Below are 19,787 nucleotides of genomic sequence, written 5' to 3'. Positions count from 1 at the left end.
AATTCATATATAGTATGTAAGTCATTAAGTATGCAAGTATTTAAATACATACAGTATGTAAGTTTGGAAGTAGCTATTTAAATATATCTTCTTCTTCTTCTTTCGGCTGCTCACATTAGGGGTCGCCACAGCGGGTCATCCGTCTCCATACCCCTGTCCTCAACACTTGCCTTTTTCAACCCAACTACCTGCATCTCTTCCCTCATCCCATCTATAAGCCTCCTTCTTGGTCTTCCCCTTTTCCTTCTTCCTGGTGGCTCCATCCTCAGCCTTCTTCTACTGATATAGCCCATGTTTCTCCTCTGCACATGTCCAAACCATCTCAATCTCACCTCCCTCACCTTGTCTCCAAAACGTCCTACATGCGCTGTCTCTCTAATAAACTCATTTCTAATCCTGTCCATCGTCATCACTCCCAACGAAAACCTCAACATCTTCAGCTCTGCTACCTCCAGCTCTACCTCCTGTCTTTTACTCAATGCCACTGTCTCTAATCCATACAACATCTCAGGTCTCACCACAGACCTATAAACAGCTATTTAAATACATCTGCAAGTCAGTAAAACAGTAAGTACAGTATATACTGTATATAAGTCAGGATGGCAGTAAAAAAAGGTCATTGAGTCACGATGTCTGTAAATAATTTAGCCAGTATGTCTATGTAAATTTATAAATTAAAGAAATAAAAAAGAATTAATCAAATATTACATATTAAGGACTTACCGGATCCTGTGGTTGTCTGGTCTCTTCATCTGGATAATGTGTAAAGGGCCGTTCAGGTTCACCACATACACCGAGATCACAGGGTTCTCCTCTCCAGCCTGTAGCAAACCAAGTGTTAATGACGTAACAAGCAAAGACATAAAAATAAATACCATTACAACATTACAAATCATTTGATGAATTATCAAACAACTAAAATGTAGTGTTCATGTTTAATACTTTACTAGAGTCAAATAAATATGTGCAAAGTGTATATTTCAGTATAAGCGTTCCAAGTTCACTTTCCCTATCTATGTGTCATTATCAGAGCGTACTTTGGGGTAATGGTATGCTCGGTTGTTTGGGTACAGCGACCCTGTGAACATGGGAAGCTCCATCTTGGGCACCAAAGTGTTGTTGATGGAGGCATATGCTAGACGTGCTCCATCAGGAGACCACCAGTGAGCCACATGGGACTGGAAAATCATCTCTGTGAGGAAAACAGAAATTCTCTTATATGAAATACAAACAGACACACATACAAATCATAATAATAATTCTATATATGAAAATCCATATATTATCCATATAAAGTCCATATATTAAAATAAGTATCATTAAGCCCATATTTAAAAATATTGTGTTTATTGTGCCCCAATGCTGTGTTAGCATTAGCTTACCCTCATACAGCCAATCACTGAGGCCGTTGAATATCACACCTTCTTTGCCAGTGGAAACCAGGCGGATGGTTCGACTCTCGACGGTGGAACGATAGTAGATATTATTCTCGAATATAAAAATCTAAAATGGCAAGAAGAGAAGAGTAGACATGAGTCTGTGAATCGGAGTGTCTGGTGCTTGTGATAGGCTGATTGCTGCAGTTTGCGGATAAGAAGTATGGCTATGATTGGCTGAAGGCTGCTAATTAGAAATGAGCACAACTGTGTTATTAAATGTGTTACTGAGTGTTACCAAGTGTGTTACTAAGTGTGTTACAGACTGTGTTATTGAATGTGTTACTGATTGTGTTACCGACTGTGTTACCGAGTGTGTTACCGAGTGTGTTACTGAGTGTGTTACTGAGTATGTTACAGACTGTTACCGAATTTGTTACAGACTGTGTTACTTTAAGTGTTAATAGGTGTGTTACCAAGAGTGTTACTAAGTGTGTTACAGAGTGTGTTACAGACTGCGTTATTGAATGTGTTACTGAGTGTGTTACAGACTGTGTTACTGAATGTGTTACTGAGTGTGTTACCAAGTGTGATACAGACTGTTATTGAATGTGTTACTGAGTGTTACTGAGTGTGTTACTAAGTATGTTACTGAGTGTGTTAAAGACTGTTATTGAATGTGTTATTGAGTGTTACCGAGTGTGTTACTGAGTGTGTTGCAGACTGTGTTATTGGATGTGTTACTAAGTGTGTTACTGTGTTACAGACTGTGTTATTGAATGTGTTACTGAGTGTGTTATTGAATGTGTTACTGAGTGTGTTACCAACTGTGTTACAGACTGTGTTATTGAATGTGTTACTGAGTGTGTTATTGAATGTGTTACTGAGTGTGTTACCAACTGTGTTACAGACTGTGTTATTTAATTGTGTTACTGAGTGTGTTACAGACTGTGTTATTGAATGTGTTACTGAGTGTGTTATTGAATGTGTTACTGAGTGTGTTACCAACTGTGTTACAGACTGTGTTATTGAATGTGTTACTGAGTGTGTTACCAACTGTGTTACAGACTGTGTTATTTAATTGTGTTACTGAGTGTGTTACTGAGTGTGTTACAGACTGTGTTATTGGATGTGTTACTGAGTGTGTTATTGAATGTGTTACTGAGTGTGTTACCAACTGTGTTACAGACTGTGTTATTGAATGTGTTACTGAGTGTTACCGAGTGTGTTACTGAGTGTGTTACCGTGTTACAGACTGTGTTATTGAATGTTTGCAAAAATGGCAAAAGATGTTTAATAGAACCATTAATAATCATGGGATCTGCATAGGGAAAGAGGTTTGACAGGGCACATGGTACAAGTGAAGGATTATGGGAAATGTTGAAGTACCAGCTGCTGTCCTCGTGGTCCCCAACCTGCATATTGTAGAGGAGCGTTACGCACTTCTGGAGGAGTCAGAATCCATGTTTCCCTGTGAACAATACACACATATACTCACAACACAAGTGTGTTAGTGTGCATGCGTGTGTGTGTGTGTGTGCACGTGTGGGTGTATACTTACGGGGTCTCTAAACTACAGATGATGTAGTATGCAGTAAAGGAGTGTTGATTAAACTGCAGGAAAGAGGCAAAACAGTAAGAGACAGAAAGAGAGCAAATAGAGATAAACAGAGAACAAGACAGAGAGAAAGAAAGAGAAGGACAAAAACAGAAGCAGACAGAGAGAGAGACATGAAGGTACAAAGAGAGAAGGACAGAAACATAAGCAGACAGAGAGAGACAGGAAGAGACAAAGAGAGAAGGACAGAAACAGAAGCAGACAGAGAGAGACAGGAAGAGACAGAGAGAGAAGGACCAAAACAGAAGCAGACAGAGAGAGAGAGAGACAGAGAGAGAGAGAGAGAGAGAGAGACAGAGAGAGAGAGAGAGAGAGAGAGAGAGAGAGAGAGAGAGAGAGAGAGAGACGCATAGAGAATTACAATCTGCTATTTAATACAATTAGCAGAATGATTTTGTGTGTGTGTGTGTGTGTGTGTGTGTGTGTGTGTGTGTGTGTGTGTGTCTCACCGGTTCTACATTATAGGCCAGCAGAACTTGTTTCAGGTCTGCAGAAAGCTCATACTTGACAGCTTTATATGTTTCCTACAATGGGAACAACAGGAAAAATGTAAAATAAATATGTATTGGCTTTTCAATAAACTCCGCCTACTAACCCTGTATATTAACCCTAATATACACTGAGGGTATTTTACCTGCTGCTCGGGGTACTAAAGTCCATCCACTGATGGAGGGTAAAAAGACTCACCCATTGATCAGAAGGGCATTAAATCACCCCACTCATAAATCAAGAGAATCAAACTGAACCCAATGATCAACAATAAACCCACCCACTGATCAAGGGTATTAAACCCCACCCACTGATCAAGGGTATTAAACCCCACCCACTGATCGAGGGTGTTAAACCCAATCCACTGATCAAGGGTATTAAACCCCACCCACTGATCAAGGGTTTTAAACCCCACCCACTGATTGAGGGTATTAAACCCAACCCACTAATCGATGGTATTAAACGCAAACAAATGGTCAATGGTATTAAACCCAAACGACTAATCTAGGGTATTAAACCCAACCCACTAATCGTGGGTATTAAACTCTACTTACTCTTTATAGGTAGAAAACCCCACCCATCAATCAAGTATTTTTAACCCCACCCACTAATAGAGTTCGTCACTTATATAGTTTATCGCGTGTTTGTCTTGAATGTATGATGTTTGTTTAATAAGAGGACAAAAAGAGACAGAAACTCACAAACTTCCTGTTGGACACCAGCACTGTGCTCTTGTTTGTCTCCACGTTGAACTTCAGCACGTCACCTTCACGAGTGCGATACAGAACCTCCTCATCTACACAGAGAGATATAATTGTATTATGTGTATTATTGTGAGTGTTACATGTTAATATGTTTTCATGCTAACACTTCAGTATTACTGTTCACACTGTCGAAACGAATTTCTGCTGTAAATTAGCATCTGATAGCGTTGCATTCTGCTCGCTGGCTTTATCACTGATATTACATTGAGTAAGAAATGAGATCTTATGCTTGTCTTTGGGAGCTAACAGCAAGATTGCAATCACTTATGTTTGTAGTAAAATTTCTCTTCTATGAAATGTGTTTTTGAAAGCTCAGGTTCTGCTCTCAATTTGGATTCGCTGTATGTTTGCAGTAAGTAAAGAAGGAGCAGTCCAGTTGTGACAGAGAGGGATTGAGTAAGTGATGGACACTTTCTCATAATAAAGTGATGAGTCATGACCAATTCCACACATATTAGGGGGGAGAATAAAAGTAAAATAGGATCAAAAAAAAGGTAATGGAACAGGACTATTTCAAGGTTAAAATGAGTATAAATGGCATCCATATTGAAATAACCTTATTGTTCAATAACCTTATATCTTTATATATGTTTATTTTACAGTTTTTCTCAGATGTTTTGGAGCATTTCTTAAATCCTCCTTAATATTTGCAAACCGATAAGTGCATTCTCAAAACTATTCGTACAAACAGCACAAAACTTGCAAAAGCCTGAACTTTTCTCAAAATCCTTTTTTGTACTTTTACTGTACTGTACTAGTGTTCGTTTTGTTTCTTAGTTGTTCATCCGTTTTCAGAATTTGTAATTCTGTGTTTGACTCTGTTTGTATTCACTCTCCAATTGAAGGTTCACAAGATTCATCTTTGACCTGTCAAAAAACTGGTTGATGATTGGTTGATCTGATGTCGTTCACTCGCCTTTATTAGTGACGTTCAAGATTCATCTGCACAATTCATCAATTCAACACATTTACAAAATAAAGTTTAATAGAAATGTTAGATGAGATGATGATAACTGGTTTAACCTTTTTGCATACAATGACGTATACAATGAACTGATGCTGAGATGTTTTGGGGGTTAAAACTATTCAGGTGAAACCAGTAGAATATATTGTGGTCAACATCAACATAAACAACTGATAATGTAGGAAACAGCAGACAGTCGTACACAATCCATTAAATAAATGTAGAAAGGCGTTCGCAATTTAATCAAAGCAGCAAGAAATGTTTTTATAATGAGCACAAATGACTAAATAATGTGAAGGTCGAACAAGTAGTTTTGAGAAATTTCATTCTTATCTGAGAAACACTCCAAAGTGACTGAGAAAAACTGTAATATTCTGACAGATTTTCCACTTAAGGTTTCACTTTCAATGGAGCTTTAAGCACAAAAACACACGTTATACACACATACGATTATACGATTCTCTTCCTGTAGTTGCATCAGACTAAATACTGCATGCATAAGACAGAATAAAATGATTAAAATTTTTTAGATTTCTTCTCATTCTGACCCCCTGAGTGTATTGGGGTTGTTGATGATGGAGTGGCTAAGTGTTTTATGTTTCAGGTTGTAGATGAGAGTTTTTTCCCTTTTGACTGATTTTGTGGTCCTGTCAGGATTTTGACTGTGTCTTACTGCAGTTGTCCACCAGATGTCCCCATCGTTCCCATGTTTTGTTCCCCTCTTAATTTCTAATCATGGCCACCTGTGCTTAATTTCACAGTGTTTATTCAATTATGTTTGCTAAGTTTCTTTGCATGCTTTTTATAGTTATGTGGTCAGAGTCTTTTGTCTTGAGCTGTATAAGTTTTTCCTTTTATCTTTAAGTATCTGTTTTGCTGTAATAAAATTTAGCCTTTCCCTTTTTTTGACTCATGAATTTTTTCTCTTTATTTTACTTTCTAATGAACACTGGATATTGTAACCTATCTGAGTCTGTCTCTGCACTTTGGTTCACCTGTTTAGCACATCCACTCCACAGTTTGACAATCTTCGACTGGCATTCGCCCCAAAACACACCCATATAACATATCCACTGGTACGTAGTGGTCAGCAGATTGCATCAATACACCCCATGTTCTTCAATTCCCTCTGGAATGATAGCTAAAGGGCAATTAATCCCTCAATAAATAAATAATTGGGAAACAGCTAGGATTCACACACAAACAGTGCAAATTTTCCCTTTGTAAACTTTGCTTACATTTTACTTTTCCTTCTTTCTATCTTGGTCTCTTTTGCTATACCAGTGATCCTTACCCATTCTGCCCTACAGACCCGCAGTATCCGTCCTGATGCCCTACAGACCTGTAGTATCCGTCCTGATGCCCTACAGACCTGCAGTATCCGTCCTGATGCCCTACAGACCTGCAGTATCCGTCCTGATGCCCTACAGACCTGCAGTATCTGTCCTGATGCCCTACAGACCTGCAGTATCGGTCCTGATGCCCTACATCTGGATGAAGCCGAACACCATTTAACGCTCCTGATGGCAAAGTCTATAGATCATCATGGGCACCTAAACAATTGTCTTGCTGGAGTATTAAAGAACTCACCACTGATCCATTTAGCCTCAGGATCATGAACTCTGAACTCCTTCCTGAAAATGTCCTCCACCATCAATTTCCCCTTCAAGGCCAGATCATCATCTTCCCCTGACAAAACATAATATAATTATGAATCACTCACATTGACATGCCGTTATTATTTATATTATCAGTTCAACAGATATTAATAAAGGCCTATTTCATATCCACTTCATACATTTTAAATAACATTGAAACTACAACTTTTGAGAAATGAGAAAAAATACTCCTATTTTTAAAGCTTTTTCACGGCCACATTTATTTTCAGACTTATTAATTGTGCACATTGGTCCACTGGGACTGCATTGTCCCAAAGCAGTTTTACAGAGATAAAGAGGTTATGAAGTTTGAATATATAAGTTTAGTGTCCAAGAGTTTGTCCCTTATTAGTTCATAATGAGTGAGCTTACTATACCAGGGAAAAACCCCTTGAGATGGCATTAGGAAGAAACCTTGAGAGGAACCAGACTCAAAATGAAACCCAACTTTATGAATATTTAGGAACCCCCAAAAAATGCACTAAAACAATAACCTGTGTGTGGATGGTAACTGATGAATTTAGGTTTGACTCATCCTTTGTAGTTGTTCAAATGATAAACATACTCACACAAAAATTAGAATCCACAAAATAAAATCTGGGAGTCTTGGGAGCTTGTAAGCCCTGAATACAAAATGTGTTACTCATGTAAGCAATATTTCTTCCCTTCACTCTCAGTGAGGTTCTCAGTGTGAGACTAAAACGACATGAAGTGTGCTATTTGAGGCACAGCTGCGGAGACATGTCAGCGTGTGTGTGTGTGTGTGTGTGTGTGTTATGGTGGTTTGTGTGCCTTGTGGATCTGAGCTCTCAATCTGTCACAGGAGAAAAAGAACACACGCCGACCTTGTGCTCCTGAAAAGAGCTCATTATTTTATAAGCAAATAAACCTCTGAAAGATAAACCACTGCTGTGCTCTCTCTCTCTCTCTGTCTCTCTCTCTCTCTCTCTCTCTCTCTCTCTCTCTCTCTCTCTACAGCCCGCCACTGAATCTAAATCTACCGAAGCATAGAGCATCACTTCATCCACTCATCCATGCATACCTGCTTCTAAGTGATATCCTCCTAAAATTCTACACAAAATGAAAGATTAATGGACACCTTGTCATCACAACCATATGTGGTTCTTCTCCAAACTGTTTCCACAAAGGTGCACAATTGTATAAAAATACCTTAGTTCCCCAGGACAAGCAAAGACCCAGACCTGTTCCAGGATGACAGAGCATCTGTGCAATAGGTGATCTCCATGAAGGCATGGTGAGTTCTGGTGTCCTACATAGAGCCCTGACCTCAACACTACTGAACACACTCACACCCCCTATTACCCATGGGGAGTGGTAGCTTCATGGTTAAGGAATTGGGATTAGAACATCATGAGGTCAAATCCCAGCCATACCAAGCTCCCACTCCTGGGCCCCTGAGCAAGGCTCTTAAACACAACACTGCTCAGTTGTAGGAATGAGATAAATGTAACTGTAAATATGGTTTATACAATGTGGGATTAGGACATCAGGAATAAGTTTAAAATGAAGGATTTCAGGCAAAAAAGGTCTTCTGGGATTGGGAACAATTTGATGCACTTGATAAAGACTATAAAACAGTAACCATTAATGTACCACTAAAACTTAATTATCTGCACAGGATATCATTCTCCATTTCCTGTTGAGAATGAAGATCATTCGGTATAAAATGGTTTAGGAAGCCTGATCCGGTTATTATATTCCACTACATCCAGTTCATATCTTTCCATCTGACAATGACTGTGGTTTTCTTAAACTCTTCTAATCATTGGCTGAACACAGACATGTAATGAGAATTTTTTTGTTGGTTTGTTTTTTTGTATGTTATTGATGAAACCAAAAGTACCTGGTGTGAGAAGGACGACGGAGGTGACGATGAGAGAGCAGATGATCAGAATAACCAGCAGAGCAATCAGTATTCCCTTCCAGTTCCTCTGTGATGGATTACTGCCCACCAACTCCTACAGAGAGAGAGAGAGAGAGAGAGAGAGAGAGAGAGAGAGAGAGAGAGAGAGAGAGAGAGAGAAAGAGAAAGAGAGAGAGACATCATTACCACCACCACCTTCATCATCATCATTAACATAAGCATATCACCATCCTTGTTATAAACATTATAATCATCATCATCATCATCATCATCATTAATATCATATCACCATCATCATCCTTAACATAATCATTACCACCATCATCATCATCACCATCATTACCACCACCATCATTATCATCACTATCATCACACCTTCATTATCATCATCATTACCACCACCATCATTACCATTATAATCATCACACCTTCATCATCACCATCATCATCACCATTACCATTCTCATTATCATCATTATAATCATCATAATCATCATCATCATCATCACCACCATCATCATTATCATTATCATCATAATCACACTCATTATCATCATGATCTTCTTCTTCATCATATCACAATCATCATCAAATCACTACCATCATCATCATCATCATCATCATCATTATATTCATCACCACATCGTCATCATCATCATAACCATCATCATTATATTCATCACCACATCATCATCATCATCATCACCATCGCCGTTGTCATCATTATCCCCATCATCTTAACCACCACCATCACCATCATCATCATCATCACCACTATCATTATCATCATCATGATTACTATCATTATCATTGTCATTATCATCATCATAATCATCATCTTCCTCATCATCTTCATCACATTTTAATACACATCACCACCATCATCCTCAATTCAAAGAGGAATCATCACCTCTGTCATCTTTAGCATTGTTATTACGTTAGTCCATAGTGCATTAACTATTGTTAACAGATGAAATAAAAATGTACTTAATTTAAAAATGCTTTAGTAAATGTTGAACAAACAAACAACAAACAAAAATCACCTAAAGCATCGTTACTTTAAAACATAAACAGGTCTTTAAACATCTTCACAAAGGCCAGAGCTTTAAAACTGTTTTATTTTCATTTTTTTATAATAAAGTACAGTAGTATTTTACATGCTGTGTTTGTTTTTTTATTCAGTATCTATTTTAAAGACTATAGGTTGATTAATAGGTTATCAGCAAGTACGATCCATCATCATAATCATCACACTCAGTGTCGTCAATCATCATCATCCTCATCATTAAGGATTCCACAGTAGTCCAGTGAATAGAAATATCAGTACATCAGTGCTTTATATACTGAATGAGAAACGCATTTTAACATGTCGTGTGTGTTGTAAAAGAAAGTAGAAAAATACCTCTATTTTTAAAACCCAGCACAAACTCTCTCTTTCTGCACTGATCAATTAAAGGTGTGTAGGTGAAGCCTGTGAATCCACAGCAGAGGCTCAGCACCAAAAAAACACTTGAACAGGTACCATAAACAGCCTGAGGTGGAAATGTGGAGGAACAAAATCCCTCAAATCCATAAATATCCACAGGGGCAGAGGAACCTGCCTGCCAGAAAACACCTCACACTACGACATTAGCACTTTGACGATAATTGATTTTCTTTCACAAAAGATTTCTTCTGTCCTATTGAGTGCGAAGTCATTTACCATGTCCAGTTAGCAGCCTGAGATCAATAATAATAACATGTTATGAGCTTTAATTGAGACGCAGTGCAGAGAGAAGAGCTGTTAAAGGGAAACCACACCATTTCATCTCAGAGTCATTCAAGCGCTGCTCCTAACAAGCCTGACTGCTTAAGTCGTGCTGATGGAGCACGCATCATCAACCAGATGTTAAACAAACAAACAAACAAAAATAGCAAACGAAATGCTGTTTGATTCAAACTAAATGATTGATGAACAACAGATCAATTCATAACAATATCCTGTCAGTCTTAAATAAACACAATCTCAACTGGGAAAAAAATAACACCAGTAGAGTTTGTTCAATATATCTGTCTTCATCTGCAGGCCTAATGGATTCATGATTCGGATTGGTCAGAAAGCATTGTTTCATTTTCCATTCAACATCATAATCATCATCATTGCGTTTATCATAATCCTCGAAATCATCATCACCGTCATCATTCTTATCAATGTTATCACCACCACTACCATCATCCTCATCATGACTATCATCACCACCACTACTATCATCATCATCATCATCATCATCATCATCAAAGCTACTTTGGGACAATATGCATTGCTAAAAGTGCTACCCAAATAAAACTCAAATGAACTGAAGTATAAAGAAAAGAAGGCACTACAGAAGACGAGTACACAGTGGTGAAGACCTGACTTGTGTATTTCATTCTTTGGGGTTAATAGCTGTTTTCCCTCACATGGTCAGAGTTCTCCCACGACTCCACACACTATAAGCCTCCAGTTTCCAAACAGTGAAATTTCACACTGGATGCTTGCAGCTTCCCACCTCATCATCACCTTGAGGGGATACCAGGGCCGAAAATAATGAAAGAGAACAGTTTGCACTTCTTGCCATTTTTCCCCTGAACTATAAAGCAAACCATTTATTCCTGTTGTGCTCAGGTAAACCTGCAAATTCTGCTCAAGCATGTCTGACAGCTTGAGATTACCTTGCAATACTCAGTGGTATGAACCTCAGAAAATTTCAAAAGCTTCTTTTATGTTGCTCAAAACTAAAAGCTAAAATACACCTGAAATTCTGACACTTTTACATTAAAAAAAAGGGGCAATAAGGAGAAGGGGGTGAACCTAAACTAACCTTCCTCCCCAACACCACATGCGAGTACCTTGGAGTGTACAATTTTATTTTCTGGTCCACTTTCACAGCCCCACTATTTATATTTTCATAGAGCTGGACCACTTTATTGTTCAGGACCTCCTTCAAGTGCTTGTGTATATTTTAAAAGGCATGTATTTATATAGGTTTCAACTCTTCTATTATAGTTCATACTAAAGGTTGATTGATTTATCGATTTTACCGGAATGGACAGTTGCTGGAACTATAGTCAAAAATCCATACCGATAGTTTTTCCGGGTTGCGTTATACAGTGCGAGAACGGCCTCTACAGGAGAATCTCTGATGCCACATGCTGTTTATCTGAAGTGTTTTGTTTTAATTTTGGATGTGACTGTTTTTATTTATTTGAAGTGTTACATTTTGGCACAGTTTAAATGCATGTCTTTGATTTAAATATTTTTTTATTTCATTTGGCACATTTTCATGATTCACTATTTAAAAAAAAACTTAAGTTCAGAATCCATTTAAAAAATTAGTTATTGTCAAACATGATCCAAACTAGCTATCAGTATCAGTAAATAGTATCATCCACTACTGGTCGAACTCTAATTCATACAGTTACTGGGAGACTTGCCAATTTTGCTGGGGTATGAGGGGAAAGCTTCAGGGTGTTCTTTTGGAACAGTATGTGTTAATGTGTTTACTAATAAACTGTAAGGAGGCTGATGCCGAGGGTTGATTGCGATCCATTTGAGATTTATTAAAAACACAAACACAGTTCCAAATATTTAAAACACAAAGAGAATGTCGGGAGACAGGCAAAGAGTCCACAGAGGGTAAATCAGTCCACAGGGCAAAGAAAAGAAGAAAAGTAAAGCAGAGAATCGTAGCCAAACAGGACGAGGCAAACTGGTCAGTACACACAAGGCAAATTAACAGAAACTAAGGCTTGGTATGCAATTGAGATACCATTCTTCAAATTTCAGCATGAGCAGGCCTTATAAACAAATTATCCTGGAAGCGCCCTGAAGTCCAGAAGTGCTCAAACCTCGGAAGATGGCTCCTTCTGTTGGGACGGAGGGGCTATAGTAGTTTTCACTGTTATTTAAACCTGCAGTATTTTAAGAAGCAGTAGGTTATTATTTTGCTTTGTTTTTGCACAGTGACTACTGTGTGACAAGACAATCTTCATTTGAATAAATGTATGCGTGATCTTGATTTTAATAGTGATTTTGTTTTTAGTTTAAATACTTTGTCTCATTTTAAGACGAGAATGATGATGATTCTTAAATTAATTATCTTGTTTAGTAGCTCCGGATTTGAAATCTTTTCACACAAATTAAGAAAAGCAAACTGTTTAAAAAAGAATTCATAAGCTAGTTTTAAGTTAAACAGACTAAAGTGACTGCTTGGAATAAGTGTTTAATGCTTTTTTTAAACATTACGTTTTTTCTTTCGCCTAAATATGAAGAAATCTTACCCTTAGATTAAATGAGGAAGAAACCTGGAAAGGACCCACAAGGGGGAAGTAATCCTCATCTGGGTGACACCAAGAGTGTGATTCTAAACCATAAAAACATTAAATAAACATCGGAGAGTGAGAAAAATCATGAGCACGGGAGTGTGTGATTATGAGTAAGGTCCTTATTACAGTCTTAATCAGTCAGTTGGAGTTCCTGAGCAACTCATAAATTAGCTCAACATCTGAGATCATAATAGATTCAACACCAGCTCCTCCATGCCAGAGCCTTTAAATAACCAATGATGGAGAAACAGCATATGTAGAAGGTTAATATGAGTATTGATTAAGTCACCTGGTTAAAACCTGGGTTACTAATAGGGGGAGGAGGAGGAGGAGGAGGAGAATTTGGGTTTACAGAAGATAATGAAGGTCAGATTAGATCCTCTGCGTTTGGAGAACCCTATCAGGACGACTAGCCTCGTAAGTGCGGCTCCCAAAATAGAAACAAAACCAATGTTTTTTGTTGTTGTTGTTGTTGAAGAACAAAGGAGTTGCTTGTACAGCTCTTTGTCTGGCAGTTCAGATGTGTTTAGGATGGACAGAAGAGATACTGTATGTGTCAGACCGAGCAGGAGAACTGCTCTGTATGGATTTAGAGAGAGTCAGTTGTGCTGGAAGAAAACTAAATGTAGAATCTACTGGATTTATTTAAATATTACATGTTCATACACATATACACTTGCTTTGCTTTCATGTTGCCCATTGTATCTATCTACATGCTATACTTTCTATAAAAAGTTCTAACTAATTCATTTCTCATTCATTTAGGAAAACTCAGAAAGTGTACCACCACACATTAACCATAAGCAGATCGGTTCTTTAATAGGGTCTAATCAGACTTTTCTCAAGCGTCCAAGTGAAAACTCAGGTGAGAATTCAGAATGCCAGGATGCCTCTTTATTTTGTGTTTAACATCTAAATTTCTCTGCTAGTGATCAAATATCCAGTATCCAGTGGGTCCAAAAGATTTCATTTTTTCCAAAACTGTTCCTGTCAACAAACGTTATATTGGTCTTAAAGTTTTGGATGGTGCGTGCGGATGTTTTTCAGCGAAGTCAAAGTGAAAATCTGGCCAGTAAAATGCCACAGGAGACTCCCAGTAGCACCTCTTAAAAACAGTTTTTCTCAGCTGCTTTGGAGCATTTCTTGAATCTCCTTAATATTTACAAAGCAGTAAGCACATTCTCAAAACTATTTGTACAACACATTGGATTTCTTGCAAAAGCCTGAACTTTTCTCAAAATCCTCAGTTCATCTCTCAAAAGTAAGTTTTTGTGTCAATGAACATCTCATTGCCTTCAGAATGAAAAGTCCTTTTGTCAATTTTTACAAACTAAATCATTCGTCACACTGAACACAACCGGGCATGAAAACACACTTCACCTGTGTTCTGAGCTGCACGGCATCGGGAGAAAAGCTTCACCGATGGTGATTTTTAAACGCACGACGACGCCAAAAGATAAACTCTCGAAAGAAATAGTTGTGAAAGGAAGGAGGAAGACAGTGAACAATGACTTTCTTGGTAGGCTACTGTTTAGATACAAGCCGTGTAACAGACACTGTCTTTCATTAAAGCCTGTGTAAAGTTCATTAGTTTCAGTGTAGACACCTGCGGCTTATAGACAGGTGCGGCTTATTTATGTTCAAAATAAAAATCTTTGTAAAATTCAGTGGGTTAGTCTGGAAATTACGGTACACTTTTTACAATGGACATTGTCTCAAAGCAACTTTACACAGATAAATAAGGTTGTATGAAGGAATGTGTACGTTTATTGGCTGTAATTGTTTGTCTCTAATGAGAGACACTGGTGAGAGTGGAAAGGAAAAACTCCCTGAGATGGTATGAAGATGAAACCTTGTAAGGAACCAGACTCAAAAGGCAACCCATTCTCATTTGGGTGGCACCAAATCTCCATTTATCGCAGTTCCTTTGTTGAGGTGTGTAGTAATAGATGCTTACAGTTTTTTCAGTTGCTTTGGAGCGTTTCTCAGATTAGAAATGAAATTTTCACAACTACTTGTTCAACCTTCACATCATTTAGTCACTTGTGCTTATCATAACATCAACATTTCTTGTTGCTTTGACCAAATTGCAAATGCTTTTTTTTTTTACATTTATTTAATCGATTGTGTTCAAGTGTCTGCTGTTTACTACATTATCAGTTGTTTATGTTCATGTTAATAAAAAATCTTTAACACCCAAAATATCTCAGCATCAGTTCATTGCATAAGTAATTTAAATCTTTTTCTTTTTTCGGCTTCTCCGCCACAGCGGATCATCCGTCTCCACACTACTCTATCCTCTACATCTGCCTCTTTTAAACCAACTACCTGCATGTCCTCCTTCACCACATCAATGAACCTCCTCCTTGGCCTTCTTCTATCCTCCTTCCTGGTGGCCCCATCCTCAGCATTCTCCTACGGATATACCCCATGTCCCTCCTTTGCACATGTCCAAACCATCTCAATCTTGCCTCTCTTACTTTGTCCCCAAAACGTCCTTCATGTGCTGTCCCTCTATTAAACTCATTTCTAATCTTGTAAGTGAAATTCTGTAAAGCTGCTTTGAAACAATGGCCAATGTGAAAAGCACCATAGAAATACATTTTAATTTAATTGAATATATAATATACACATACATATGTAAACATAGTTTATTATGCTCTATAAAAAGTGCAGGTATGAGGGATTTAGTAGCAACCAGCTCAATTTAAATGCAAGATTTAGTACATTTAACATCATTAAAATCAAGATCAAGTGAAGATTGTGATAATTACTCCAGGTTGTAGGTGCAGCACCTTGACTTCAATTGTAGTGGTTATAGTGTTGGACTTCTGATCAGAAGACCATTCATTCAAATCCCAGCACCAACAAGCTGCAACTGCTGGGCCCTTGAGCAAGGCCCTTAACCTAAACTGACATATATCTTCTATAAATGAGATGATTGTAAGTCGTTCTGGATAAGAGCATCTGATAAAAGCCAAAAATGTAAAAACCAAACACTTCGAAATGTGATTAAAAAAAAGCAAACAGCCAAAGCATGACATTTCTGTCATTTGAGGACCATTTTAAAGACGAAAATCAAACTGCCTCGTTCTTTCTCCTGCCTGTGAGATAATCAATGCACTTCAAAACCTTCTGTTCCTGTCTGCTGCTCTGTGCCACGTTCTTAGCAACCATTTAACCAGCAAACCAATTGTGATGAGTGATGTGTTTTCTCCTCTACAAGACCATGAACTGTGGAGTCACTTTTATAGCATTTACAAGAGAATATGTCTGTAAGTGTCATGCATTAAGGACTCAGGCAATATGCAATTGCAGTAAAAAGGCAAGCAGTCAAAGGGTTTTGTTAAAGGTGCTGGCAGAGAAATCCAAACCGTTATTTAAAACCATGATTTAATACAAGAGCAAGCCAAAAAACACAAGAGACGAGAAAGGGAAACTGAAAATTGTGTTCCATCACAGTTTAGTAGTGAGGACTTTATGATTTTCTTCACTGAAAAATAGATAACATTAGAAAACAATTGTGGCAGTTCAACCTCTTACAGCATCTCCTGAGACAGTGTTACCTTCAACTCCACAACTCCACTGTTTTACATGTATAGGACAGGAAGAGCTGTATAATGTTATTGCCAAAGCTAAATCGACAACATGTCAGTTAGATCCAATTCCTACTAAATTACTGAAGGAAGTGTTATATACAACTGGTGAGCCTCTTCTAAATATTATTAACTCCTCACTATCTTTAGGTCACGTCCCTAAATCCCTCAAGTTAGCAGTTATTAAGCCCTCATTAAAAACCTAATCTGGATCCAAACACGTTATCAAATTACAGACCAATTTCAAATCTCCATTTATGTCTAAGATTTTAGAAAAGATTGTCGCTGCACAGTTATGTTCCTACCTGCAAGAGAACAATATCTTTGAAGAATTTCAGTCAGGTTTTAGGCCCCATCATAGCACAGAAACTGCTCTAGTTAAAATAACTAATGACCTGTTTTTAGCTTCAGACCAAGGCTTCATCTCGCTGTTGGTTTTACTAGATCTTAGTGCTGCATTCGACACTATAGACCATGATCTCCTCCTAGATCGCTTACAAAATTACATCGGCATTCAGGGACAGGCATTAAGCTGGTTTAAATCCTACCTGTCCGATCGTTACCATTTCGTAGATTTGAATGGAGAGCTATCCAGGCTAATGCAAGTAAATTATGGCGCGCAAGGTTCAGTTCTAGGACCCCTGCTCTTCACAATATACATGCTTCCGTTAGGAAATATTATTAGAAGGCATGGAATTAGCTTCCATTGTTATGCTGATGATACTCAGCTATATATTTCATCTAAACCAGGCGATACAGCTCAAAAGGCAACCCATTCTCATTTGGGTGGCACCAAATCTCCATTTATCGCAGTTCCTTTGTTGAGGTGTGTAGTAATAGATGCTTACAGTTTTTCTCAGTTGCTTTGGAGCGTTTCTCAGATTAGAAATGAAATTTTCACAACTACTTGTTCAACCTTCACATCATTTAGTCACTTGTGCTTATCATAACATCAACATTTCTTGTTGCTTTGACCAAATTGCAAATGCTTTTTTTTTTTACATTTATTTAATCGATTGTGTTCAAGTGTCTGCTGTTTACTACATTATCAGTTGTTTATGTTCATGTTAATAAAAAATCTTTAACACCCAAAATATCTCAGCATCAGTTCATTGCATAAGTAATTTAAATCTTTTTCTTTTTTCGGCTTCTCCGCCACAGCGGATCATCCGTCTCCACACTACTCTATCCTCTACATCTGCCTCTTTTAAACCAACTACCTGCATGTCCTCCTTCACCACATCAATGAACCTCCTCCTTGGCCTTCTTCTATCCTCCTTCCTGGTGGCCCCATCCTCAGCATTCTCCTACGGATATACCCCATGTCCCTCCTTTGCACATGTCCAAACCATCTCAATCTTGCCTCTCTTACTTTGTCCCCAAAACGTCCTTCATGTGCTGTCCCTCTATTAAACTCATTTCTAATCTTGTAAGTGAAATTCTGTAAAGCTGCTTTGAAACAATGGCCAATGTGAAAAGCACCATAGAAATACATTTTAATTTAATTGAATATATAATATACACATACATATGTAAACATAGTTTATTATGCTCTATAAAAAGTGCAGGTATGAGGGATTTAGTAGCAACCAGCTCAATTTAAATGCAAGATTTAGTACATTTAACATCATTAAAATCAAGATCAAGTGAAGATTGTGATAATTACTCCAGGTTGTAGGTGCAGCACCTTGACTTCAATTGTAGTGGTTATAGTGTTGGACTTCTGATCAGAAGACCATTCATTCAAATCCCAGCACCAACAAGCTGCAACTGCTGGGCCCTTGAGCAAGGCCCTTAACCTAAACTGACATATATCTTCTATAAATGAGATGATTGTAAGTCGTTCTGGATAAGAGCATCTGATAAAAGCCAAAAATGTAAAAACCAAACACTTCGAAATGTGATTAAAAAAAAGCAAACAGCCAAAGCATGACATTTCTGTCATTTGAGGACCATTTTAAAGACGAAAAATCAAACTGCCTCGTTCTTTCTCCTGCCTGTGAGATAATCAATGCACTTCAAAACCTTCTGTTCCTGTCTGCTGCTCTGTGCCACGTTCTTAGCAACCATTTAACCAGCAAACCAATTGTGATGAGTGATGTGTTTTCCTCTACAAGACCATGAACTGTGGAGTCACTTTTATAGCATTTACAAGAGAATATGTCTGTAAGTGTCATGCATTAAGGACTCAGGCAATATGCAATTGCAGTAAAAAGGCAAGCAGTCAAAGGGTTTTGTTAAAGGTGCTGGCAGAGAAATCCAAACCGTTATTTAAAACCATGATTTAATACAAGAGCAAGCCAAAAAACACAAGAGACGAGAAAGGGAAACTGAAAATTGTGTTCCATCACAGTTTAGTAGTGAGGACTTTATGATTTTCTTCACTGAAAAATAGATAACATTAGAAAACAATTGTGGCAGTTCAACCTCTTACAGCATCTCCTGAGACAGTGTTACCTTCAACTCCACAACTCCACTGTTTTACATGTATAGGACAGGAAGAGCTGTATAATGTTATTGCCAAAGCTAAATCGACAACATGTCAGTTAGATCCAATTCCTACTAAATTACTGAAGGAAGTGTTATATACAACTGGTGAGCCTCTTCTAAATATTATTAACTCCTCACTATCTTTAGGTCACGTCCCTAAATCCCTCAAGTTAGCAGTTATTAAGCCCTCATTAAAAACCTAATCTGGATCCAAACACGTTATCAAATTACAGACCAATTTCAAATCTCCATTTATGTCTAAGATTTTAGAAAAGATTGTCGCTGCACAGTTATGTTCCTACCTGCAAGAGAACAATATCTTTGAAGAATTTCAGTCAGGTTTTAGGCCCCATCATAGCACAGAAACTGCTCTAGTTAAAATAACTAATGACCTGTTTTTAGCTTCAGACCAAGGCTTCATCTCGCTGTTGGTTTTACTAGATCTTAGTGCTGCATTCGACACTATAGACCATGATCTCCTCCTAGATCGCTTACAAAATTACATCGGCATTCAGGGACAGGCATTAAGCTGGTTTAAATCCTACCTGTCCGATCGTTACCATTTCGTAGATTTGAATGGAGAGCTATCCAGGCTAATGCAAG

General features: G+C 37.9%; 1 protein-coding gene across 4 annotated transcripts in view; it reads right to left on the bottom strand.

Annotated features, from left to right (window-relative positions):
• Nucleotides 1–19,787, bottom strand: part of LOC124385243 (dipeptidyl aminopeptidase-like protein 6) — a 120,852-nt gene that overhangs the window by 17,061 nt on the left and 84,004 nt on the right. For all 4 annotated transcript variants that reach the window (XR_006925714.1, XM_046848434.1, XM_046848435.1 and 1 more), the window contains 9 exons: nucleotides 8,734–8,848; nucleotides 6,802–6,900; nucleotides 4,185–4,279; nucleotides 3,444–3,518; nucleotides 2,938–2,990; nucleotides 2,766–2,847; nucleotides 1,383–1,503; nucleotides 1,038–1,192; nucleotides 724–821 (listed from right to left, as the gene is read on the bottom strand). Coding sequence is in view for 3 of the 4 variants with exons in the window: in XM_046848434.1 (XP_046704390.1) it covers nucleotides 724–821; nucleotides 1,038–1,192; nucleotides 1,383–1,503; nucleotides 2,766–2,847; nucleotides 2,938–2,990; nucleotides 3,444–3,518; nucleotides 4,185–4,279; nucleotides 6,802–6,900; nucleotides 8,734–8,848 (893 nt within the window). In the remaining variant the exon portion in view is untranslated. The remainder of the gene's footprint in view (nucleotides 1–723; nucleotides 822–1,037; nucleotides 1,193–1,382; nucleotides 1,504–2,765; nucleotides 2,848–2,937; nucleotides 2,991–3,443; nucleotides 3,519–4,184; nucleotides 4,280–6,801; nucleotides 6,901–8,733; nucleotides 8,849–19,787) is intronic.

This window comes from Silurus meridionalis, chromosome 4 (genome assembly GCF_014805685.1).
Source record: "Silurus meridionalis isolate SWU-2019-XX chromosome 4, ASM1480568v1, whole genome shotgun sequence".
NCBI classification, from domain to species: domain Eukaryota; kingdom Metazoa; phylum Chordata; class Actinopteri; order Siluriformes; family Siluridae; genus Silurus; species Silurus meridionalis.
The sequence above is the reverse complement of the archived record's forward strand: the minus strand, read 5'-3'. Positions and strand labels throughout refer to the sequence as shown.